This window comes from Panthera pardus, unplaced genomic scaffold, assembly GCF_024362965.1.
Source record: "Panthera pardus isolate Hobbes unplaced genomic scaffold, ASM2436296v1 HiC_scaffold_13, whole genome shotgun sequence".
Classification (NCBI taxonomy): domain Eukaryota; kingdom Metazoa; phylum Chordata; class Mammalia; order Carnivora; family Felidae; genus Panthera; species Panthera pardus.
This window is the reverse complement of record NW_026526688.1, coordinates 148,685,961-148,713,156: the sequence shown is the minus strand read 5'-3', so window position 1 is coordinate 148,713,156 and position 27,196 is coordinate 148,685,961. Positions and strand designations below refer to the sequence as shown.

Genomic DNA, 27,196 nt, shown 5'->3' with positions numbered 1-27,196 from the left:
CATGGCTCCAGTGCTTTTATTAGAAACTCTCACTTAAAGGTGATTTATTTGTACCTCTAGAACTCCATGGGCAAATTAGACCAGCAGGAACATGTTGCCTGTGTCAGAGCAAAGGGAAAAGAACATGAAGCCAAGAAAAGTTGGAATATCTTCTGTTCCTTAAATGAAGCCTCTACCATCCAGAGCCAGATCTATATCACTTTTTTAAGCCCTGGGCCAATAGTGGTGACTGTGATAAAAATTCTGTTTCCAAATAGAAAAAACTGACTTGAAACTCTTGTCATTTTCCACATGATCACCTATATATGACAGGCTTCCTTTTTGTTTCTAGGTCTTGAAATCATGCTGTTAACACAGGGCAAAGTTATTTAGAGCTGTGAGTTTATCAAACTGTACAGAAATGGAATTTGAAATTGCAACCTCTCATTCAACAAAGTATAAAGATGTTTTTTAAATGTTTATTTAGTTTAGAGGGGTGGGGGGAAGCACAAGCAGAAGAGGGACAGAGAGAGAGAGAGAGGGTGAGAGAGAGAATCCTAGGCAAGATCCACACTGTCAGCACAGAGCCTGACCCGGGACTCCAAACCATGAACCATAACACCATGACCTGAGCTGAAGTCAAGAGTCAGATGCTTACCCGACAGAGCCACTCTGGTGCCCCAAGCTATAATTATTCTATATTATCATCCTCTGTGAACATCCAACCGTTCCTTTGGCTCCAGTTGGAAAATCTTGATTAAGGATTTTATCTTGTAGTCTGCTTCAGGGAAGAAACTAAGAAACAACCTGAATATCACACTGCTACAGAATTACAGGAAGGCAACACATCTGGAGAAAATTAGATACCATTTATAGATTAGTCTGAAAAGCAGGGGAAAATATTTCCAGTTTGCCTCTCCACAGGTCTTGCAGCTAGAATATGATGCTCAGGCTCTTCTCATGCCTCCCTTGCATGAGATTGAAGATTTATGTTCCAGAAAAATTGCAACTTATGGATTCAGGACCTAGTGTTACTAGATATAGCTGAAGAAAGCATGCCATTAATGAAAACAAGGGAATTCAGGGATGAGACTTTTCAGGTTAGTTTGATTGAAGGATGCATCCCACTTAATTTGACCTCATGAGAAAGGTCCAGGGAAATAATCCGCTTAACTTTATTCTCCTCTCTTCTTCAGATCTCCTGCCAAATAGAAGCCAGAGAGCCCAAAATCCTGTTAATGTAATCCATACACTTCAACCTCCCAAGGCAGAAAACACGATGGAACCTGGAGGGGTAAATGAAAGGTATCCAGCCTAGTAAACTTGCCCCATTACTCAAAGGGTTTACTTTCCCAAGCCCTAATTATTATTGGTCTAAAAAGCATTGTCAAGTTGATTGCTGAAACAGTATTTTAAATATTCTTTTCTGTAGGGATACATTTTATAAATAAATATTGTTTAGAAATAAGTTTTAAAAGTTTGCATGATATTGTGCATATATATATATATATATATATGCCTCCAAATGTATGTGTATATCTATCTATCTATCTATCTATCTATCTATCATCTATCTATCTATCTGTATATATGAGAGAAAGATATAGAGAGAGACATACATTAAAGATGAATTATATATAGAATGAGACTATAAGTGTTTGAGGGTTGGCAGCAACACATCAGTAGATTTCATCAATACTACCCTGATCAGATAAGACTGAAACTTAGGGCAAGATATCTCAAAACATAAATCTCTAGTTTCTTATAACTATGTTACTATGTATGTAGTATGTGCTCTGAATGATCATTTAGGTATAGATCAGTTCAATGTTTTTGTCACTGTCAAGGTGTCGCCAACAATTCTGACACTTCAGCCCAAACATTGGGACTCTCACAGGCCTTCCTGTGAGATGAGAATGAATAACTGACTGAGTTTTAGGTTATGGCACGGAGTTAAGAGCAAAATTGGGAGTTCTTGAGCTCTTCATCATACAATTCTTCCTGCAGGATTTCAAATCAATGCCAACAGTTTTGATAATAAAGGGCTGTAAAAAGTTGAGAGAAGGCCATGGAAGTTGATTATATTAATGTGGGCAAATATTCACTGTCCTGTACTTTGCCTTTGAAAGCAGTATATTTTCCTGCCCAATAACTTTGGACTTAAGCCGTGATCTCTGACCAATTACATGTGAGTAGAAGTGAGAAGATGCCAATGATGCTTTAAGAGACATTGTATTTTACCATGGATCTCTTGTTCTTTTTTTGTCTACCTTGAGAGTGAACATGTCCCCTAAAGGAACTGCTCCTTCAGCCTGGGCCCCAAAATGAAAAACACATATGTCAAAGTCTCAGCCTGTCTAAAGCCTGGAACCATGTGGCACTCAAAAGCAACACAAACAAGGAATAACCCTTTGTTGTAGTTAACAAGAAGTCTGAGATTGTTTCATTTCTTAGTAAAGCTGACTAATACAATTTCTTTTCATAAAACTTCCCTAAATGGTGGCTAAGTTGGAGACTAGTTTAATATTTTCCCCATAAGCAGTTGCTCTAAAGTGTCTATAATAAATGTGGCCCTTTGTAGACAACTTTGGTTTTGATATTCACAGATTTGGACAAAAGTACTAGAAGTTTTAGTTAATGTTCAATGGTTTCAAGAGTTGACATAAATGAAAAAAATATTTTCATTGGCAAATGAGTAAGGAGTTTCTTTTTTCAAACTCTTGCTAATAACAAATATATATATATGTGCCTAGGTAGACATAAGATGCTTGACTTGCATGGTTGTTGGCAGGATACCTCAGCTCCATTGTAGCCAAAGACAGATGATCTCTTTTTTTTTTGGCCATAAGGGTCTGCCCATGGAGCTGAGTATATTTATGTCATGGCAGCTTTTTTTCTTAATTAATTTTTTTATTTCCAGATACTAAAAAGACTTTTTTTGAAAATTGAAATATATTTGACATATAACATTATATTAGTTTTAGGTGTACAACATGATGATTTGATATTTGTGTATATTACAAAATGATCACCACAATAAGCCTACTTAACATCTGTCACCATGCAGAGTTACAAACACAGTTACATACAAAATTTTTTCTTGCGATGAATACTTTTAAATAACTTTGAAATATGCAATACAGTATTATAGTCACCATGTTGTACACTACATCCCCATGACTATATTATAAATGGAAGTTTATACCTTTTGACTACCTTCACCCATTTTGATTACCCCCAGCTCTGCCTCTGGTAATCAGTCTGTTCCCTGTATCTATGACCTTTTGTTTTTGTTTGTTTATTTTTTTATTTTATTTTTTTAGGTTTCACATATAACTGAGATCATATGGTATTTGTCTCTGTCTGACTTCCTTAGCATAATGCCTTTAAATTTCATCCATGTTGTCACAAATGGCAAAATTTCATTTATTGATGAAAAAAATCATCAACAAAATACAGAAAAATAAGATACAAGCCAAGACAACATTGTTTATTTTATTTATTTCATTTTTTTTAAGTTTTATTTATTTTTGAGACAGAGAGAGACAGAGCATGAACGGGAGAGGGGCAGAGAGAGAGGGAGACACAGAATCGGAAGTAGGCTCCAGGCTCTGAGCCATCAGTCCAGAACCCGACGGGAGGCTCGAACTCACGGACCAAGAGATCGTGACCTGAGCTGAAGTCTGATGCTTAAGCGACTGAGCCACCCAGGCGCCCCAAGACAACATTGTTTAAATAGCAAATAACAATTCTTCTTCTCTTACTTTTGTTTTTGTTTTGTTTTACTGGCAAATATCACATTCTTTAGGAGTTTTAAAGAGTACAGAGCTTACATTCATTGCATTGTATATATAGGGCAGAAAGACCTCTAGAGCATAAATATTTCAAATTAGCTAAAGACATTCAAGCATAAATAATACTCATTGGGATTATTTATAGACATCTAGAAATCAGTCCAGTTCTTCCCAAAACTTATATTAGACTAAGATAAATTCCAAAGTAGGCCATTTTTCAGAAAATAAAAGAAAATACAAAAGGTATAGTTATGCCTCCAAATGTATTTATTCTTTAATTTTTTCTCCCAAGGTCTTCAAAGTCCATGCACAGTTATTAACATATATTTATGCATATATGTATATAGAAGCATATGCACATACTAAATATACTACTAAATGAAAAAAAAGTAGCCATAAAGAATTTGAACTGTCTTTGTTTTTTGATATTTAACTACTTTTATTTTTTGGGGTTTTTTAAAAAATTTATATATTGTTTAATTTACATCCAAGTTAGTTAGCATATAGTGTAACAATGATTTCAGGAGTAGATTCCTTAATGTCCCTTACCCATTTAGCCCCCCCCCCTCAACCCCTCCGGCAACCTTCTGTTTGTTCTCTATATTTAAGAGTCTTTTATGTTTTGTCCCCTTCCCTGTTTTTATATTCTTTTTGCTTCCTTTCCCTTATGGTCATCTGTTTAGTATCTTAAATTCCTCATATGAGTAAAGTCATATGATATTTGTCTTTCTCTGGCTGACTAATTTCACTTAGCAGAATACCCTCTAGTTCCATCCACATAGTTGCAAATGGCAAGATTTCATTCTTTTTTATTGACGAGTAATATTACATTGTATATATATATACCACATCTTATTTATCCATTCATCCATTGATGGACATTTTTGGTTATTTTTAACTCGACAATTCAAACTGTGTGTTCCTACATCATACGCATAGATCATAGATTTGTAGTAATTTATAGGTTATATATTTGTGCAATATTTGTAAAAAAAAAAAAGGAAGAAAAAGAAAGAAAACGAAAAAGACCATAGCCTGGACAAAAATCTTGTTTTTATATGAACATTTCAATAATCATGTGAATCTAATCATGATCCTTCATATGATTCCTTCTCTACCAATCCAAAATTTGAAAAAAGTGAGGAACGATGAGAAGAAAGCTTTAACCTTAGATATATTAAGAAAACCCTTCTTAGATTTCAGTTCTTAACTTTAGAGTAGACCCTTTCATTTGCTGCTCATAATGTATATCAAATTTCTCATTCAGTGCTACTGTAAAGTGATTCTTCCAGTCTCCTGCAATCCCTGCAACAAAAGAGAAAACATAGTAAATATGTTGTCCAGCCAGAATCATGACATTCTCTAACATTTATTATATTCATTAACACCTAATCAAATTTTATTCTTATAATATTCAATTATAAAAATAAAATATATACCATAAATAGTATATATATAATATATATATATATATTATACACACACACACACACACACACACATTTGAGCAAAGAAATATTTGTCCTGATTATTAAAAAACAAACAAATAAAACCCAGCAAATTTCTTTCTCTGACTCTTCTCTCTTGTGCTACTTTACTTAATTTTTCTTCTACAGTTTCCTCTGAAATGTCAGTACTTCTAAGATGAGATCCATGTTTTACCCACTCCCAAGATATGAAATATCATCTTCAAACTAAAACTCAAATCCAGGCTTATGTCTCCATATCCAATTGCCTATCTGATATTGCCACTTGGATTCCATGTAAGTGTCTCCAATTCAACTAGTTCAAAATTAAATGCATTTTCTTCCCACAAAACTGTGTTTTCTTTGTGTAATTTTCCATAACCTGGTTAATGACAACACTAGGTATCCAAGGCATGAATTTGTAAGTTGTCCCTCAACTAATTCTAATTCTATACTCTTATTCAGAATTTTTTCATATCCTTTGCTTCCTCTCAATTTTTGCTCCTGCTGATAGTTAAGCTTCTCAACATTTCTCAGCCTTGTGTTATTGCAAGTCTAGCAGGCTCTTTTGTTTTCCATTACATCCAACCCTCCCCTGGGAGAAGGAGTATCTTAAATTAGTAGTTCCCTTGTCCCCTTAGCTCAAGGAGGTCTAAACTTTCATAATTAACCCAAAAAGATAGAAAATATGTGTCCTGAGAATTGAGTAGGGTCTGAGGTTATAGCAGTATGCAGCCCTCTACAAGCATGACTACTATTTTAAGTCCATCATTTTATCTTAAAAATACACATGGACACTATGAAAAAGAAGACTGAGATTATCTGAGAACTAAACAATGAAAATATAATCCATTTGTTAACTCTCTTTTCAGGGGCTCTCTACTGGTGCCAGTGGTGGGTTTGCTATTCCTATTATTTTAAAAATTCCTGACCCTCTCACTGAAAGTTTCCTTCAAAGAGCAAGATTTTCTCTATTCTGTTCTGCTTCATATATCAGCAAGACCGATGTCCCAATACTCTGCATATTCTATATGCCTTTGGATTTATAAACTGACCATATCTCATCAGATAATTCCTCCTCTCAATAGAATGTCACCTCATTGTATTTTGATATTTTTGGTTAAACAAAGCTGTATGTGCCACAAGTGTTTTGAAACTTAATCTTTTAAAACAACTTTAATGAGGTGAACTGATATACAAAGAACTATACACATTTATTGTGTACAATTTGAGGAGTTTGTATATTTGCCACTTGGTCTTGAAAAATGTTTACCACTTCGTGAAGGTAAAGCTCATCGTTCCAGGCTTGTTTCCTCATCTCAAAGTGAGGTAACAAAGAAGTTTTCTTGAGCGTCTAGTTTGAATTTAAAGAGAATTAGAATTTTAAAATCATATACATTTATATAATGTACATGGTGCAGCACCAAGGCCCACAGACTTTATAAAGGATTGCTAGTAGGGTCTGGTATTAATGCTGGTACTAAGGCTGGGGTGGCTGCTGGCCTTTCTTAATATGCTGCATATACTAAGCAATCAATAAGTAGTAGCAATTTAGTAGTAGTAGCAGCAGCAGCAGAAATGCCAATGTTTTAATGCCTCTATAGAACTGGTAACTCAATACAAAAATCACTCAAATGTAAAAGAGCTCTGAAGAAAACAAGCTGGGTCCACAGGCTAGAATAACTTCAACAGGTGTTTGCCGGTAACTATTTCAACTTGTGACTTCCTATAGCAATCGGGGCAAATTGCAGGATGAGATCACCCTTTCTCATGAAGGGAGAAACTTTTTGGTTCATGATTTCTTCTGGTAGTGTTGTATAATTGGTAGATGGGTTGTTCTTCATCTCCTGGAATGAAGTATGTTGTATAATCTTGTCCACAAGCTCTTCTGATGGCTTCCTTCCCAGAAATTGTATCACTTTTATCACCTCTTTTCTGATATCCTAGAGAAAAAAAAAATTTCGAAACTTTAATTACTAAAGTTAAATATATTGTTATTTGGGTTGAGAGAGAGAGGTAGAGAGAGAGAGAGAGAGAGAACCTCTTTTTCCCCACTGACATTGGCTTCAAATTAGGTTTCAAGTGAAAAAAAAAAAACAAAACACTTCTTGGAGAGGTGGAATTTGTTCTAACTTCTCTAGGCATTATTATTTTATCCATGATGTAGATATAAAAGATGCTTTAAAGATTGTTAGAATCAACTAAATTAGCTCATGTTTATAAAATATTTTTTATAGTTCTTGATGTTTATTTAGTACATGCTCAACAACTATTATCTAACAGTATGAATATACACGCTCAAAGACTATAGTCTCACCTATAACAGATTAACTTTTGGGCTAAAAATATGTACACAGTTTTCATTTTTCTCTAATTTATTGATGTACATACTGAGAAGCAAAGTAACCAAAAAGATTAAGAAAAATTATAAAAACTCAAATAGTCAAGATGGAACATCAGATGTATATGAACGAACCATAGCTATAAACATCCCCATTCCTATGTCACTCTTATAGTGTGCCCTACCATCCAGGAAAATCATCCAACGCAACTATTCGCAATACCAACTATAACGCTTATCTCTGGTGTATAGTTCCCTTTACAAAGAATGCAATTTTCAAATTCTCTGTTCTAAAAATTACAGCTTGCCTGTCAAGCTTCAGCTCAAGTATCACCTTCTTTGGGATAATTTCTTTGGACTAATCCAATTTGAGTGAGCTAACCCTATTTTTGCTCCTATAAATTCCCATATAAGTCTTTATTCTCATAATTTTATTTACTTGTCTATCTTCTACCAAAAAGTTTGTATATCTATATATAATATTAATATATCTTATTCTCTTTCTACTTGATACATTGTAGAAACAAAGGAAAACTAACTTATTCATTCTTAGGCACCTTACTGATTCAAATTTGGAGGAGACTTCAACATGGTCATTATCAACCAAAATAGGGAATAAGTGAACATAGACCCTGGGGTGGGAAGGTTGAAATGGTTAGATTAGTTAATAAATTTTTTGTGTGTGAGTTTTAAATTTACTCTTTTCAATATTCTACTTATAGGGCATAATATTAGGCAATATAATAAACTACATATCATGGTTGTTTCTCTTTTTCAAATTTGTTATACTGTTAAACTCTATAAAGAAATAACACTTCAGTTTCTAAAATATTATGTATGATTTTATTTTAAATTTGTTCTGATCAAAACAACTCTAGAATTTTTGCAACATGGATTTTAATAATTGTACAAAGATGTGAGCAAGAAACTATTGATTGCTTTCTTGGTGCTAATAAAGAATGAGAGAAGAAAAGACATTTCTCTTAATAAAGAAACCCGGGATTTGTCTATTTTTGCAAAAATTATTTGTGTACATTTGTGCTTCAACCTACTACTCAATTTATGGAATAGAATACTCAAAATTTCTAGAGTTCTTCCATTTGCAAGTTTTGAACTTCATTCATTCCACTTTCCATCCCCATAAACAACAAAAAACATCAACATAAAACCTGCCGTTCTAAAACTGATCTAATCAACCCTGTGCCTTACTTAATAGTTTTCAAACATACACATATTATCCACAGACAATATATGATTTGGTTTTGCCCAATTGATGTGCATATTTGACGTTTACTCTTTTTCATTCCGATATCATACTTAATTGTAGGACAAGAGCATATATCATGATTCTTGAGCCTATGTATATTTGGGTTGTTTCCAATTTTTATAGTTATGGAGAATGCTGCTTTGAAGATTATTGTACATATAACCTAATGTACACAAACCAGAGTTTCTCAAGAGTATATACGTAGGCATTTGGGAGTGTTAAATCCTGTTTGGTTGCCCTTCTTAGATAATGACAAATTGTTTCCATAGTGTTTCTTATCTTCTGTATCTTCTTATACTGCTATCAGTAATATGGTACTTCTCAATGGTCCACATTAACTGACTTGTTAATTGTCAGTTTGGTGCGTGAAATGCCATCTCATAGTGACTTTTATTTTGTGTTATCCTGATTACTAATGAAGTTGAGAAAAAATACACTATGAGGAAATTTGAGATCATCATACTTTTGCATATTGCTGCTCTGACATTCTGTTTATTCTCTTCTTCTGGAAGTTTGAGTTGATAGATGTGGAATTGTATCACTATCCCACATATCTATCACTCTATTTTTAAAGTATTCTACTCATCTCATTGTAGTACATTCTATGTAATTTCCTCTGCTCCATTTCCACTTCACTAACTCACTATTTAGCCATGTTCTATCTGTTATATGAACCATCTCTTAATTTTTTAATTTTTAAAAATTATTTTAGAAATTCTATTTTGCTATATTTTTTCAAATCTGCTAAGTCAATTTTAGTAACCTCTTCTTTCTTTGTAAAATATTTTTCTTCTTTTATTTCTTTAAACATATTAAGAATAATTATTTTATAGGGTTTACCTGATAATTCCAACACCCATAGATTTGGAGGCAGTTGACACTTCTTGTCCATCGTGATTCCTTATGTGTTCATATCTGTGTGTGTGTATGTGTGTGTGTGTGTGTGTGTGTGTGTGTGTGTGTGTGTCTGTGTTTGCTGTTGTTTTGTGAACTCAAGTTCTTTCAAATTTTATCTTTGGTAATTTTTTGAGACTCAGTTTAAATATATTTATTCACGGAAGAGTTCTATTTAATAGCTTCAAATCTGTGTTAATGTATCTGAATTATTATAACTTTTGGAGATGCCTGAATCTTCTATTTAAAGACATATTTTTGTATCTAGAGTCTTGTCAAGTGTTAATATTTTAGAAACTATTAAGTTGCCCATATGTTTTCTTTTTTAAAAGTGTTTAATTCCAGTTAGCTAAGTCTTAGGTGTACAATAGTCCATAGGTTTTCAATTTCTCACCTCCTTCATGTCTTCATAGAAGAGAAAAAGCACATGTGGATTCTTCCTCTTTTCCCACCAAGATTTTGCATGTTTATACCAGGAACCATAAGGCACTAAAGTTAGACATAAAAGCAATTTAAGGGCATGCTGTTATCTCTATAAAGCTTGAAAATGAGTATGTAAACAATAGTAACCACAAATAAATATAAATAAATGATCATGGCATGAAAAATAGAGGTCAGTCACAGATCTTAAGCAAATTTCTCTGCAGCAAGAGAGGCAAAGTATGTTGAACAATCCATGTACAGAAATACATTCTAAACTTTCAACATTATGACATGGTTTATGACATGGTTTATGGTTAATTATCCGATTAACTTGATTCACAGCTTATAAGAGCATTTTTGAAATGTGTGCGTGTGTGCGTGCGTTGTGTATTTGTGTGTGTGTGTGAAATCAAGTTGTCAGTGAAGGGAGTTGAGTTAATGAAACTATTAATGATCTTATAATGAGAATTCAGTCCAGGTTGAAATTTACTATTCATAAAACTAGCTTTTACAATTAAAACTGGCAACTATATAACTTTTTATTATATTACTTGCAGTTTATATGGTAGGGATGTTTTCTTAGGGACTCTTAGTGCTATTCTCATTTTTAAAAAGTTAGAAGACTTTTTTTATTTATTCTTGAGAGAGACAGAGAGACAGAGAGATGGAGCACGAGCAAGGGGAGGGACAAAGAGAGAGAGGGAGACACAGAATCTGAAGCAGGCTTCAGGCTCCTAGCCTAAAGTGGAGCTCCAACCCATGAACCGTGAGATCGTGACCTGAGCCAAAGTCGGATGTCCAACCAACTGAGCCACCCAGGCACCCCAAAAAAGTTAGAACATTTGAAGATGATGTGATATGCTCAAAAGTGGTCTCTCTTCCCTTTTCTTTTCTCATGCATATCCCAGTGTTTCACCCAATAAAAAGCTGACCAAATAATATAATGCTGTGTGAGTCAAGGTATACTGCTTTGCATTGTCATTGTCCACCACTTCTGTCCTTTGACTCTACTGACAATTGTTCTTAACATAAAATATTGTATATATGTATGTATATGTATATGTATATAATTGGATAATTGGATGATCTTTTCATCCAATTTGCAGAGGTACAACATTATCTTTCTCTGACTTACAATATGGGTTTTGACCATCTTTAGACATATGTTTAATTTGTGATGGTTAGCATAAATTTTTCCAAAATACAGCAACAAACATAAAGTACATATATTCCACTTTTATTGAGTCAATATTACCTTCTATGGATATAAAGACATTATTACCATTTTTTTTTTGCAATTATTATGACAGTATCAGAATGGTCTTCTTTAGAAAATACTAGACTTTCTTGAATCCTTTCTTCCTCAACTTTAAATAGTTGCTATAGTCTGGAGTTAATTAAAAGGTAAAATTTCCCAGAATTTCTGCTCTAATAACTCTTGTATGGTTCTGAGAAATCTAGTTAAAACATTCAGACTGTACCCTGGGTGAAAAGAAAAAGAACTTTGTAGATACTCAGATTTCTTCGTGAATGCTCATCCAACAAAGCACTTGAAATTTTCCTTGGAAACAAATGGGCACTCTCTCCCTTTTCTATTTCCTTGCCCCCTTATTCAATAGAGTTGTAATGCTATGAGATACTTTTTCTAATAAAAAGAAATGATTCAGAATTGGACACTGAATCTCAGTCTTAGAGAGGAAAATGGTTACCTCCAACCTCCAAAAACACTTTTATATATTTATTTTTAGGCACTGAACTGGAGTGTCCAGATTCTGCATTTTCCATCCACATCTGGAAACACTGTGCTTGTTCTAAAGTTCAAAGTCTTCTAGAATTTCTGTTTTAATTAAGGGTCAGAGAAGATAGCAGACCACAACAGACAACAAAAATATTTGCTCAGAGACGTCATTTGTCTTGTATCATTTACTTTGAAAGAATTCCAAGTAAAGAAGGTGTCTTACCTTGTCCATCCATGAATCTCTCCACAAACTCTTCAAAAGATCCAGGATCTGGATGGGCATTTACCATTAGAAAGAAATAATAAAAGGAAACAGCGACATCTTTGGCATTCCGGCAAAGGTAGATCATCTAAAAGGATGACATTATATATTACGTCACTTGATTTTTTTCAAACATAGTTTCATCAAGAAACATTTATCTTTCCAACTACAAACATAATACATGTTCATTGTAAAAAGTATATAAAATATATAAAATTATAAAGAAGAAAAATTCAATAACCTGAAGTGAAAGTATCTTTTGCACAGTTATTCAGTGCCTGTTCTCACTTTTCATTTTGTATGCCATTTTCATGTATAATAACTCATTTTAATGTCACAAATGCAGTCATTCATGCAGTCTTGGAGGGAACAAACGTATTTAATGGGGGTCTATTTAAATGCACATTGATCACAGTGAAAACGTAATCTTCACTAACATCGTGTTGAGTTTCTGTACTACATGCAGAAGAAACACCAATCGGAAAGAGCAGTCAGGAAGCCTTGGTTAATTGCCAGTCTGGCACTAAAAAGTTCTATCATCTTGTGCAAAACACCAGTTTTGGATATAAATTTTCTATCCAGTAAGCAAGTGAGTTGCGTCTGATCTTTACGGTATTTTCTAGGTCCAGTACACAGTGCTGCAGGAAAAGATCTGCAAAAGGAAACTTCAGCATTCCTGTGGTCTCCACTTCTGCCCTCAGGAACCTGAGCCTTGCCATTAGGGAAGGCTGTTCATGACTCTCCACTTGTTTACTGGATTTGATTGGGCTCACTAACTTTTCTTAACTCTTCAAGTTTCTACATTTGCAAACAATTTTAAAGAATTCTTGTAGTGTATTCTAAGAAATATGGCTCTCGTTTTTAAAGTCCTGCTATAAAAACCTCTAATAACTGCAGAAAAAAGGTGAATTTTCTTTTCTTATGAAAACTATCAATAGCCATATTGAACTTTTCCAACGTAATTTAACACTCTCCTTCTTGCATTTTGCATATTAGCTGAATAGAACTCATTGCCACTGTATGCATGAATTTACTTCAGATTTTTACCCCTTGCATTTCTTCATGCTGTTCCCTCTGTCTTGAATATTCTCTACATCTCAAAATACTATCCATTACTTTAAAGCTTGGTTGCAGGTCTTCATGAGGCTTTTTATTTTCTCAGATAGGGGGTGGGGATAACAAAAGCAATCCCTCTTCCCCCTAAACTCCCATTTAGTTTATCTTATCTTCATTTTGACAGATACTATTCTATACCCCAAAGTTTTTGCCATGCATGCTATTCCTGTCTTGGAGGGAAATCTAGGTCTTTCTAAAAGATAGGGCTTTGCCTGTATCACTCTCCAGATGAAGTTGCTAGTTTACCCACAATTCTCTTGGGATCATAATCCACTTTAAAATGCTACACTTGAAACACCCCTGTTCCTGTGATACTTCATACCTCTCCCAGCTAAAGCTTGTGGTGATTCCCTTGCTTTAATTGAAAATATGAACATCTGCCTCATTGTATTACTCTCCATTCCCAATCTTGTCATCATCCAGTGTAACTTTAGTATCTGTATGCATAAACCATCTAATTCACTAATTTCTTGTATTCATTGATCATTTCCTTTAGTTTACCACAGCTAACCACTTTTATGACCAAATCACAAATAATGTCAGCACACTCTAAAGGTTTCACTTCTGAAGACCTATGCTGGGACATCATTTTCTTCCAAGAAATTCCTACTCCTTCTTTCTTTCTTATCAGTTTTCCCCAATATATCTGTCCTGAAACAATTCCAAGATCTGAAATTTATTGTCCTCAATGTTTCTTTTATGTGTCAGTTTGACTCCCTTTCCCCTCACTTTTTAAAATTCTCTTTTAGCTTCTGGTTCATCACTGTAAATACACTTTTACTAATAGTCCCAATCCATCTATCTTCTTGTCCCCCAGTGAATTACCTCAGAAATGCTCAGGACATGATTCTATCTAACTGTTTGATTGATGTCTGAGATGATAGCCAGTTTTGTGAATGCTAAATAGTTTAGTGAAGACTAAGACTATTGTAAATGGATTGTATTTATTTTCATTTGAGACCTGAAGGGGCCACAACCCATTCTCCAAAAGAAAAACAGGTAACTTGGTCAAATCTCTTGAAAAAAATGGTGATTGCACATCTCCCAAAAAATATATAAATGGTCTAATGAGAGAAACTTTATGTAATGAATGATGTCAGCAGGATGTACATGTTCCATCTAAGATTGCTTTTGATGAAAGTTAAACAACAAACAAGAAACTAGAACCTTCAGAATTTTGGACCATGGATCTCCAGAAAAATGTCAAACACACCAGCTATCATTAGAGTACAAAATAGAAATGTTTCCTGACTGTGATAAACCCCCTATTTTGTTATTACAACTGCGTATAGTACTTTGATATCTCATACTTGTAGCATATAGGGTTGTGGTATATCCTAAAGAAAGCTAGAAAGGTGTTGAGAAACAGCATCAATAATCCAAGACGTAATGTTTTAGGGTTATATATCATTCTCTGTAAAAACCAAAACTGATCACATCAATCATCAACTCAAAATGTCTGTAACTCCTCATTACCACCAAATAGAGTCCAAACTTCCTAACTTAACTTCAGTGTCTGTTGTGATCAAGCCCTAGCTTATCTCCCTTCATTTATCCAGCCAATGTGTATAGTCAACCTAGCAACTGAAATGAACTTGTTTCAGATCATCATTAGGGTTGCCTCTGGGATTATATAGACTAACTCCAATACATCTTTTAAATATCAGCTGAGATGTTACTTGTTGTTGAATACCTGCCTTATTGTAATATCTGGGCCAGAATTCTCTTACTTGACCTGTGACACCTACTGCATCATCTGCTTATTTGTCCCTTTCCCCCAGTGGACCATGTGATCATGAAGACAAGGCTTGCACATGTATTATTAATCCTTACATTGCTGGCACACAACAGATACTCAGTAAATAATTATTATATAATACTTGTCTGGTTTATCTTTTTCCAGTTTGCTTGAATGCCTCAACATGCCAAGTACAATAGTTTGCAAAAAGGAATGCATTCAATACAATCATTAGTAACAAATACAAAAGTAGCTACCATTTACCAAATGTTTATAATATACTAGATACCGTGTTAAGCACTTAACAAGCATTATTTCACTTAATCCCTGTAACAGCTCCACCAGGAAGATACTATTATTATCCCCTTGCAGATGAATACCTTGGAGTGGCTTGGAGTTTACCTGTTTTTTTCCAAATAACCTCTAGAGTTGGAGTTGAAATATAGACTCTAACTACACTGACATTAATCCATATTTATTAAATATCTGTAGGTTCCATGAAAGAACAAATAAATGTGTATAAGACACAGGATGTTACCTGACTTGATCATTGCAAACTTATTTTGAGTTGGATGACTTTTTTTTAATGTTTATTTATTTTTGAGAGAGAGAGCCTGTGCAAGGCGGAGGAGGGACAGAGAGAGAGGGAGACAGAGGATCTGAAGCAGGCTCTGCACTGACAGCAGAAAGCCTGATGCGGGGCTCAAATTCATGAACTGTGAGATCATGATCTGAGCCAAAGTCAGATGCTTAACCGACTACAGCCACCCAGGTGCCCCAACTTGGATGAAGTTTTAAGAATACTAGACTCTGGTTACCTTACAGTTATTTTCCCAAAATGAGGCTGGAAGAATGTCAGCTGGCAGATGAGTCTTCACTATTCTAGGAGATGCCATCTGTTTTAATTGTTTTACTCCTGATTTTTAAAAAGTTAAAGGTTATATACAACTTCCAAAATTATCAATATTTATGTGGATTTTATATATATTTTTAAAATAGAAGTAACTTTAAGATTCTATATTGTATTCATAGTAATAATACATACTCACTATCATAGAAGTTTACATAGAGGAAATTATAGAGAAAACAACAAGATAAGATACAATTTCACCATATTGGAAAAAATAAGTATTAATATTTTGGTGAGCAGCCTTCCATATAAATGCAGTTGACCTTTGAACAACATGTGTTTGAACTTCCCAGGTCCACTTATATATGAATTCTTTTACAGTACAATACTTAAACGTAGTTTCTCTTACTTATGATTTTGTTAGTAACATTTGCTTTTCTCTAGCTTACTTTATTACAAAAATACAATATATTAATACATGTATAACATACAAAATATGTGTTAATCAACTGTTTACATTATTGGCAAGGTTTCTGATCCAATAGTGGCCATTAGTAATTAAACCTGGGGGGAGTCAAAAGTTATATGCAGATTTTTTTATTGTGTGAGGGGTGATCATCCCTAACCTCAGCATTGTACAAGGGTCAACTGTATATCTCTATGCCCAGTCTCAGAGCCATCTAAATACCACACATGCAGACAGAATTTTTAGTATCTTCTAATTGATTTTTCCTTAACATATTATATCGAAACTACAAGGAACATAGGCCAACCTAATTTTTTTAATGATTTCATAGTGTTATTGTATCACATTAAGCTATTCCTTTTTTTGATTAACACTTAAGTTGTTTCTAATTTTTCACAATATTTAAAGAACCTCTGATGAATATCATTTTGGATATATCCTTGAAAATTTACATACATTTTTCTAATGTTTAAAGTATTATCACATTCAGCCATATAGGGATAAATGCTTACATATTACTAGACTCTACTGAAGGCATATAAAAGCTATCCTTATTCACTCTGTATCAGACAAATGCTATACCATAAACTCTGTCAAGATTTAAATTTAAATTTATGTACTCTCCATGTAGAGGACATCATACTAATTGTCACTCTTGCTTCCTCTCTCTTTTCTTGCACCTGCTATAGCCACACTTTAAAATATATGTAAACACCTTTAAAAATCTACTTAAATATTACCATTCATCAGCTCTTCTTTTCTGCACTCCAAGAAAGGTATTCGATTAAAAATGACATCTTCTTTGCATTTTTCCACATCACCCTCTTTGCAGATCATGTATACAATTTCACTAACCCAGGTTGTACCTGTAAAAATTAGACAAACCTTAGTGTCTCACTGACAATGCAGGGCTGATGATGCAGGTAGTGGATTTATAGCTGGATAAAGTAGGAAGGTACCAATGCAATATTATTTGAAAGATAGAACAGCCACAGAACTTGGGGCTTCTGGGTGGCTCCATCTGTAAGCATCTGACTCTTGATTTCAGCTCAGATCATGATCTCACGGTTTGTGAGATTGAGGCCCATGTCTGGCCCTGTGCTTGGGATTCTCTCTCTTCCTCTCTCTGCCCACCCTGCTTGTACTCTCTCTCTCAAAATAAATAAACTTAAAAAAAAAAGAAGCATTAAAAAAAAGAATAGCCATGGAATTCAAGAAATATTTCTTCTAATACTTACTCTTGTAAGACCCAAAAATAGTCTCAAGAAATAAGGATGAATATTGTAGTAAGACACGCCTATGGTAGGAGTCCAAATTTGTCCATGATTAATTGGGACATTATGCAAGCGGATAACAATTAGGGATTTAAATTTTTACATCTAAAAAGTAGGGAGGCTTGATTTATCAAAATATTCCTGCAGGGAAAGCATTGTATTTAAACATTATCAGGAAAAACAAAGAAGAATAAGACATAGTTCCTCACCTCTAGGACAAGTTAACAATAAATAGGCTTAAGGCAACTAAAGTCGTACAAGGGAAAATAATACACAACTGAATGCTGAGCTTAATTCAAAGAAAGAAGAGATGACTACTGGAGTATGGAGAAAGAAAGCTTTCAGGTAAGTCTTGAAGAATGGACTAAATGCAGGTGGGCTAGAAGGAAGAACTGAAAGAATTGAAGAAGCCAGAGAGAAAGCATACTCTCAGAGTCTCCCACATCCACATATGTGCTATTCCTTCAGCCTGGAACCCTCTTCTATGAGCTAAACTTCTCAGGTCTTTGCTTTGCTCATTCTAAGAAGCCTCTGAAAGGCTCCAAGTGAGGTGCTCCTTCTATATGTTGTCGCAATACCCTACTGGACTTCCTTCACCCAAAGCGGTTTCATACTGCATTGTATCTGCCACTTTATTTATATTTACCATCGGATTATAAACACTGAGAGGGTAGAGATTAGGTGTGTTTTGTTCACCATTATATCTCCAGTGGCTAATATTACACTTGTCACATAGCAGGAACTCAATAAATATTTGCTAAGTGAATAAATGAGAAAACAGAAAAGGAAAACTCATGCAAAGAAATAGTGAAGAGACAGGCCAGTGAGAATAATCAGTCCCTACATTTTTTGGGATAATGTGAGTAAGGAGGTGTCATTCATTCATTCATTCATTCATTCATTGTTTTCAACATATATATTGAGTACAAGCTTGTCACTATGCTAAATGCCAAGAATACACAATTAAATAAGATATGGTCACTATGCTGATATTACAGGAGGATTTAGACTACCTTTTCTGTCTAATAGATATCTGTAAATACTGTGCCAAAATACAAAATGTTAATTTTGAAAAAAGAAAAAAAAAGGTAAAGAGACTTGAATAACAGAAGATACACTGAAGCACGCTTTAGCCACAAACTTTACTGATAGCTTCTTATGCCTCAACTTGAGTCCCCGTTCAGAGGATACAGAAAAGAATAGATTGAACCCTTGCCTTCTAGTGCTCAGATGTGCTTTTGAGAGTTGCAAACAATGCTTGATAATTACAACACTTCTTTTTTCTTAAGATGCTGTAATACAGATGGGTATAGGAATTCAAAGGACTGCAAAGGAGGAACATTTAACTCAGTGTGCTGCTGCTGCTGTGATGTTTCAACAAGAAATGCCTTCAAGACAACATGAGAATTGAACTTAGCCTTAACACATTATTGGCATTAGTTCACTGGTTTTGTGAGTCAGAGACTGGTTCTACCAAGCAGAACTGTCTTTTTTTTTTTTTCAATCAAAGGGCACATACTTAAGATTAATATAGTGGTGAAGAAAAGAATTGGAAATAGATTATAAAGCCTAAATTGAAGAAGAGATAGGTGGGGAGGAGGCTGCCAAGGCAAGCAGACAGCAAGCAGAAAATTCCTTATAGTTCATACTAAAGAGTTTGAGCTTTTGGTAAGTTTTAGAATGACAATGTTGTACAGGCAATGTTGCACAATTATCAGGATTGTGTTTTAGAAGAATTCCTCTGGTGGAAGGGTAAAATAACAATGAAGTGAGACATATTCAGTGCTTAACATATGTAAGTGTTTAAATGTAGCAACCAGAGAAGTCTGGATCAGATCTTCCTAATTTCTAAAGATCTATGGCTGTAAAACTCCAGAACTATGAGCTAATTTCAGGAAAAAAAAAAGATGTTGCTTAAAAAAGGAGTTTGGGGGATAGCCTTAGAGAAAAAGAGCTAGTTAGCTGAAAAAGAATTTTTTAAAAGTTTGCAAAAATTGCTTATACTTTTATGTGATGACAATAATGACATTAGATAAACACAGTTGGTAGTTTAAGGTTTTAGTTATGATTCTATATTCATCCATTTATATTACATAATTTTCTAAAGTGGCCAACCATACCTATCTGTCAATGTGCTACTCAGGTTATAGGTACAGATTGTGCTCTTCGAATACAGCTCTGATATTCCACTTTTTCTATGTCTAAACTACTGTATCTTTCACATGAAAAATGAGTGTGGTAGAAGTGAACAGCTTAATATTTACTATTCAAGGTGGGTTTGTCATTTCTAGGTGAAAAGAGAACGACATTGACATACTAAGGAGACTTACCAGATTTAGGATAGGTGGCAATGACAATGTCATCTGGTCTTGCCTGGAATGTCTCCACATCATCCCAATGTTTTATAAAATCTTTATACATTAGAATTCCATGGATTTTGCCAAAGTATTCACAATAGTCAGAAGATTTGGAAGAATCCATCATAAAGCGGTACACTAAAAGAAAAAAAATGTATGTTTTCCACTTTATACGTACTTTAAAATATATTAACATTAATAATAGCTCTAACTGAGGTTCTATTGGGTTTCTAGCATTTCTTAGCTATTGAGCATTTAAGGTAAAAAGCATATTGAAGGAGTATATAATATAGTCTTGGTGCTTTAAGAATCTCTCCTATTAAGAAGGTAAGTCTAACATATAAAAAGAGTAAGAAAGTACAAGGCACTATAAAGTGTTTAACTACATAAAAATAATGTGATGCATTTATATTATATTTATATACAATATTTGACATAGAAAATTCCATGATGAAGGATAACACAACAACACTATTTCTGTACAAATTGATGGGGTATATAAAAAGATGAATATGCTCAAAAATACAACAATATTTTGGTAGATAATCACTCTGATTAAATATGTATACATTAAATAACAATAAAGATTGATGGTAACATTCAATAGCTATTGCCATATAGCTTCCTTAGTTCCTGAATACGTTTCATTTAATGAAAAAATTCAAATGCTCAATGAATGTATATAAAAGAAGATAAAATTAATGAAACTGTAATGGATATTTCTAAGACATGGATTCCTGAGGGAATAGAAGATTCCTCTGGGACCTCTCACATTACTTTTAATTTTCTCTTTCACTTGATTAGTAAAGTAGTGGATATTTCCATTGAATGACTTGTCTGAAACTTATAAGGGTAAACAAGATGGTTATCACAGATAATTCATTTCCCGATTCCATGATAACCCATTTTGTGTTCAGGGTTGGTCATAGAATTTTTAATTAAGCAAACTTTCCTTCATTGACTCAACTTCTTCTACTATCTTTTCTTCTCCATTCTGTTTGTGATATAGCATCTCAACAAATTTCGTCCATCTTTGATATTAGCCACTCTAGATCTCCTTTTTATTCATCTGTGTGAACCAGACTAATGCAAATCCACCATGATGACGTCTCTGTGACCTGCAGCCTTCTTGAGCACATCACCTCCTACCCTTAAGTATACCCTTAGGGCAAAATATCCTTGATCCACTCTGGAGACATGACTGTGACACACACTTATTCTTAGACATTTTCCTCTTGGATGGTCCCCTAACAGTGCTCCCAGCCTGTAGCGTTACAAAAGCAAATCTTAAGGGAGGTGGGGTTACAGAGATCTACTTGTCTTGTGTGGCCCAACATACTCTTTTATCCATAAGTCCTCTTAATAAGCCATTTCTTGTCAAGCTGGACTTGGCCTTTTTCTTTGGTTTTATAGTTCCTTCAGTCTTTGGAGGTCATTTTGCATATACCTCCCTCTCCCATTTTGCATATACCTCACTCTTGCTAAAAAGCTGCCTGATACACTTATACATTTGTAACTGCTATGGCTTTTATTGTCTTTTTCAGAGACCTTGTAGTATAACAGGAGCCTTCTGGAGGCAGCAGTTCTTTTAACCACTCAGTGTGTTTCCTTCAATATAGAGAATCCCAATTCATGAGAGATGCATTATAAAGAGAAAACGAGGGTCACCTGGGTGGCTCAGTCTGCTAAGTGTCTGACTCTTGATTTCAGCTCAGGCCTCGATCTCATGGTTTGTGAGTTCAAGTCCCACGTTTGTCTCAGTGCCGACAGTGCAGAGCCTGCTTGGGATTCCCTCTCTGCCTCCCCCTCACCCCTCTCTCTTTCTTTCTTTCTCAAAATAAACAAATAAACTTAAGAAAAAAATAAAGAGAAAAATGAAATTGCAATTACCATGACAAATGGATTCACCTAAAATAAGAAATACCTGATGGTAAACTTTTAGGAAGAGAAGTCTTACAAACCAAACCAAATGAATAGACCGTTGACTTCTAAAGGCTATTTCCAGTCATGTTTTCCCCACTATATTTGTAGCCTGCACATTACAGATGGAGACTTTCAGATGTTGCTTCCTAACTCCCAATCACTAGCACCTGGCACTAATTCCATGGATTCAGTCCCTGTCATTTCCCTCATTTTTTTTTCCTTTGTGCTCACTGCTCTCCTTCAGAGCCTATCCAACTATTGATTGAATATGAAACTGGCTTTCCAACTGGCTTTCCTATAAAAAGTGAAAATCTCTTCTTTCTACAACCACCAGTAAAAGGAAATGGATGTTCTTTACTAGGCATTTACTTTGTGCCAGATTTGAAAAGTTTTATTTTAAAATCTTATTTATATGTCATAAAATTACATCAAAAAGCAGACGTCGTTAATTAGGTTAAGTCTGTCCTGCATCAGACTCCTTGAAGACAGAAACCATATTTTTCTTACGCAAGGAAGGGCAAAAGTGCACATTTTTATGTATACATGTAAATGTGCATATATAAATATCTATCTATCTATTTATTTATTTAGTCAGAGAGAGACAGAGAGTGAGCAAGCAAACTGGGGGAGAAGCAGAGAGAGGTGAGAGAGAATCCCAAGCAGGCTCCACACTGTGAGCATGGAGCTCCATATGGATCTCAATCCCACGAACCATGAGATCATGACCTGAGTCAAAATCAAAAGTCAGATGCTTAACTGAGTGAGACACTCTCAGGCACCCGAAATATCCTTATTTTTGACACATAATTGGTGAAAAAAATTAAACAACATAAAGAAAATGAAAGTGCCTTCTTTATCCAAACTAAAGAGATAATCGCTCCTAATACCACGATATTTATGCTTCCAAATATTTAAATGTATATAAAACCTATACACTTATGTACCTAATTTAATTTGTATTATTATTATTTTTTTAATGTTTATTTATTTTTGAGAGAGAGAGAGACAGAGTGTGAGTGGAGTAGGGGCAGGTGGAGAGGGAGACACAGAATACAAAGTAGGTTCCAGGCTCTGAGCTATCAGAACAGAGCCCAACGAGGGGTTTGAACTCATGAACCTCAAGATCATGACCTGAGTCAAAGTCGGACGCTTAACTGACTGAGCCACTCAGGCGCCCCTAATTTTATTATATTTTACATTCATTTTGTACTCTATTATTTCACTATATAATGTGAGCATTTTGCTGTTAATATATAAATTCTGTTTTTATTCTTATAAATTACACATAGAAGTCCATAGTATGGGTGTAATATAGAAAACAATTCTTTAATGATGGAAATTCTTGTTTTTCCCAACTTTTTTTAGATATAAGTAGCACTCTAATGAATGTCTCTATGTTTTTCACAATTATCTTCACAGTGACAATAGAATTGCCAAAATAAAAGGTATATTGTTAAATATTTTTTAATCACTAAAATTATACCAATTTGCACACTATATGAAATTGCCTATATTCTCACGTGCTCACCAGTATTTGCAAATTATTTGTTGTAATCTTTCACAATTGAAAATATATGTTTTTAAAATTGTGTTTCAGAGATATTTTATAACTTTTTGTTTTCATCTTTTATAAATTCATTGGTTATTTTAATTATTTTGATCCATTTTGTCTATCAAGGGTGTTACTTTTTCCTAACTGATTTTTTAGCTAGTAATTTATTGTTGATTTTATATTGAAAGTATGGCTTATTTTTCTGTTTTATATGCCAGTAATATTTAAACTCTTTTAATAGTGTTGTATAGAAGTTTATTGCTCATAAAATCAAATGTGTCAAGTTTTTGCCTTATGTTTGATATGGTAGCATAAATATTTCAATGTGTTCATATAATGAGAAATACATGTGTTAAAAGTTTATATATTCATTTTAATTTAGATGATTAATGTGTACATAACAAAGAATAGTATATAATTTTAAGAGTGTGGGCCCTAAAGTAGACCACACTGCTTATTTTTTTAATTGTTTTTTAAACTTTATTTATTTATTTTTTTAAAGCAACAAGAGTATGAGTGTGAGCAGGGGAGGAACAGAAAGAGAGGGAGAGAGACAATCCCAAACAGGTTCCATGCTGTCAGAGCACAGCCCAATGTGGGGTTCAAACTCACTAACTATGAGATCATGACCTTAGCCAAAATCAAGAGTCAGATGCTTAATGGACTGAGACACCAAGTTGCCCTTAGACCACCTCATTTAAATCCTAGCTGTGCTATTTGAAATTATATAATCTTAGCAAATTATTTTACCTCAACTGAAGTATAAATTTCCATTATAAATGCTTAATAAGCATGAGTCCCTATTGTTATTGTGTCAAATCCATATGATAATAGAGCGTAGAGAGCAAGATGGAGTCTGTCATGTCAAGTAAGAGCCTGTGTCAAGCAATGGCAGAAGCGGTTAAGGGTACTGCAGCCCAGCCAAGATACCGCCCAGACCAGCATCAGCTGACACCCAGAACTGCTAACAAGCAGAAGCAGAGGAGGTCTGCAGGGGTCTCAAGACCCTTTGAAAAGGGGAGGATTTTTGCAACAAACTGTCAGACTCTTCAGACATGACCCTTCTACGTCTGACCACTTAAAAAAGTCAGCTGCCTCTGAGGGCTCTGCCTGACTGATTTCCGAACAGAGCTGAGGTCCTTCACCTCTTGAACGTAATAGGCAATACGTGCCGGGTGCTGACCTGGACGTGACCAAAGCTCAGCTTTGAAGCTTTAACTGATTTCGCCTTTGGTTCGTTGACTTCCCACACCCTTCTGTTTGCCTTGTTGGTTGTGTGGTGTGTCTTCTCTTCTGCTTGGTGTGCTGTGTAAGAAGCCAAGTTTAATCATATGGGGAAATGACATTGAGTTTGGAATCCCAAACCTGCTTTATGACTATGATTAACTTTGCCTTATGATTCAATAAAGCTGACAATGTGGAAAGACACAACCTGCACGTGTACCTTCACAGCTGGCTCATGACAAGGAGCCAGACACTTATGACCTAAGTTAGAAACAGTACACATTACATAGTAATATCTCCTTTCAAATCAGGGAAAATATGTGTTGTCAAAATTCCTAAGAATATATTTCAGAAATATAAAATTATCTGGCAAAACTGATGATCAGTTATCTGTTTTCTCACTGGGGAGAGTAAAATCTGTAAATATCCAATGTGACTTTTACACAATGTGACTTCTAGGTGTTTACTCCACTAAAGTTCTTTGGGACAACCCACTATAGCATTTATTTCATTTCGGCCTCAGATTACACACCAGAAGAGAGACAAAATGAAAAATTTTTCAATTGTTGTTTTTGACTCAAGAATGGCTTAATGTATGTTTTGGAAACCACAGAATAACTAGTCCTGCATGTTCTAACTTAAAAGGGAAAAAGTTCCAGTTCCTATTGGCAAACTCAACTCTTTCAAGACCTCTCTCTCAAGTGTGTTAGATGTAATCTCACCAGAATTATGACATTTTGATTAAAAATCAGTTTTGTTAATAAATCACCTTGTTCCTTAAACCTTCTTTGTTGTCAGAAAATAGAAATCTTTCACTAGAAGAAATGTGTATAAAGGTGTTGCTTGCCCAACCTACTGATTTGTTTATTAATGTGAACAACTTTCTTGGTATTCTGCCAAGTTTGCAAAAATTGGCTTACAGTCGATTGGGAGTAGCTGATTTATCATTCAGCACTTGGCTGACTTCTAGCTGCCCCTTCATGGTCAATTTTGGTCTCAGGGTTAAGCGAAGAGGCATATAATAATATCTATTTTCTTGTTAACTTCTTTTGGCAAATTATCTCTTATCACAATATATGGACTTACCCTCTAGATGATCTCTTCTTTCTTAAAAATGTATTTCAGTTAGAAATTGTCAATTTTATTTTCTAACTTATTATAAAGGTTATTGTGGTCTAGAAACACTAACAAAAAATTGTTAAGACTGTGATTTATAAACTCAGTTGAATTCAGAAAGAATTTTTCTTTTTTTTCCTCTTTTTTTCTTCTTTTCTTCCTGTTTTCTTTGTCCCTTTTTCTATCCTCCCCTCTTCCATCCCTTAATCTGACTCTCATTCAGCAAATAAGCTCTGTGAGTGCCTACCTCATTTCCAGACACAGTGTTAAGTGTTGAGCAAACTGTGGGCAGTGCAGATGTATAGGGCTTGCTCAATCCTCATCATCTTCTACTTACTTGGATCTGGTTAAAATGGCTGAAAGCAGAGAATATCCTTTTCTCCATCAATCCACCCCAGCCTCAGCACTATGTCACAAAGCAGATGCTAAAAAATACTTGTTAAATTTAATTGCTAGATCAAATCTCTCTGCGCTTTCCAATTTTAATTAAAGACTCCTAGATAAAATAGGTACTATGCTGCCAAAAATCTACCTGTCAACTATTTACTAAGGACTTGGATATATGCTGTATTTTTTTCTGATGTATCTCACCTAAAAGTAATGATAATGTTTATAAGGCCCATGGTACTATGAGACTGGTTCTGACATATTTCACAGAAGTGATCACCAGATTAGAAGTCACTCTTCATTTTAACTGTTTCTACTCTGCTTGCTCTGTTTCCTTATTAATGAAATGGAGAACATGTCCAGCATTCAGGACCTACAAGGTAACTATGATACCGTAGTTTTGTGTTAAAATTATTTAAACAGAAAAGCATTATGTAATGCAAGATTTATTTTTAATGACAAACAAAGGATTTAAAAAGGCTTTAAAATGCTTTACATTATTATGTAACTAAAGTATTAATATAGACTTTATTCTCTCTATATTTCCTTTTTTAACAGTTTTGTGATATATAATTTGCACCTAAACTTTTTATATCTAAAATTTTAATACTAATATCAGTAATAAAAATAAAAATACAACCTGTCCAGATGATCCTGGGAAGGAAACTGGATGGTCCAATTTAGTTCTCTTTAAACTCCACTCAGGTTTTAGGCTGCCAAAAAAGATGAGAACCACTTATGCATTTGGGATGTTTCCGGTGAGCTTTTATTCTCCATGCCAGAGAAGGAGGCGGAGATAAATTTGCGGGGGTTGGTCTTCTGGAGTCTGTGATTCACTGGAGTATCATAAATATGCATACATACCAGCTGATGCACTTAGCCAGAGTCATTCCCATTCATACAGAGATGTTAAAAAGCCTCTGCTGTTATTTTTCATTTTTGGCTCACAATCAAATTCCTAAATTTGCCAATAGCAATCAGTGGGTGGGGGAGAGGGAGGGAGAGGAAGTGACTGGGAAAATGAAGGAG

General features: G+C 34.5%; 1 protein-coding gene across 2 annotated transcripts; it reads right to left on the bottom strand.

The window, feature by feature from the left end:
* Positions 1 to 4,202: 4,202 nt before the first annotated feature.
* LOC109278135 (sulfotransferase 1E1) lies at positions 4,203 to 26,948 on the bottom strand. Of its 2 annotated transcripts, XM_019468167.2 has the most exons (9): positions 26,808 to 26,948; positions 24,624 to 24,745; positions 19,939 to 20,103; positions 17,075 to 17,200; positions 15,837 to 15,934; positions 12,126 to 12,252; positions 10,136 to 10,230; positions 7,002 to 7,182; positions 4,203 to 5,078 (listed from the first exon to the last, which is right to left on the bottom strand). In XM_019468167.2, the coding sequence occupies exons 3-9, from the start codon at positions 20,090 to 20,092 to the stop codon at positions 4,966 to 4,968; spliced, it is 894 nt and encodes a 297-aa protein (XP_019323712.1). In that variant the 5' UTR covers positions 20,093 to 20,103; positions 24,624 to 24,745; positions 26,808 to 26,948; the 3' UTR covers positions 4,203 to 4,965. The 2 variants fall into 2 exon arrangements, with proteins under 2 accessions (XP_019323712.1, XP_019323720.1); XM_019468175.2 differs by lacking the exon at positions 24,624 to 24,745 and having other exon boundaries at positions 26,808 to 26,946.
* Positions 26,949 to 27,196: the final 248 nt, after the last annotated feature.

Excerpts from the sequence above, each read along its gene's own strand:
- LOC109278135 (XM_019468167.2), bottom strand. The coding sequence starts at position 20,092 with ATGATGGATTCTTCCAAATCTTCTGACTATTGTGAATACTTTGGCAAA. Across the intron at positions 17,201-19,938 it reads TGCCACCTATCCTAAATCTG|GTACAACCTGGGTTAGTGAA; the intron begins GTAAGTCTCCTT and ends TAATTTTTACAG. Across the intron at positions 7,183-10,135 it reads TCTATGAAGACATGAAGGAG|GATATCAGAAAAGAGGTGAT; the intron begins GTGAGAAATTGA and ends TTTTTTCTCTAG.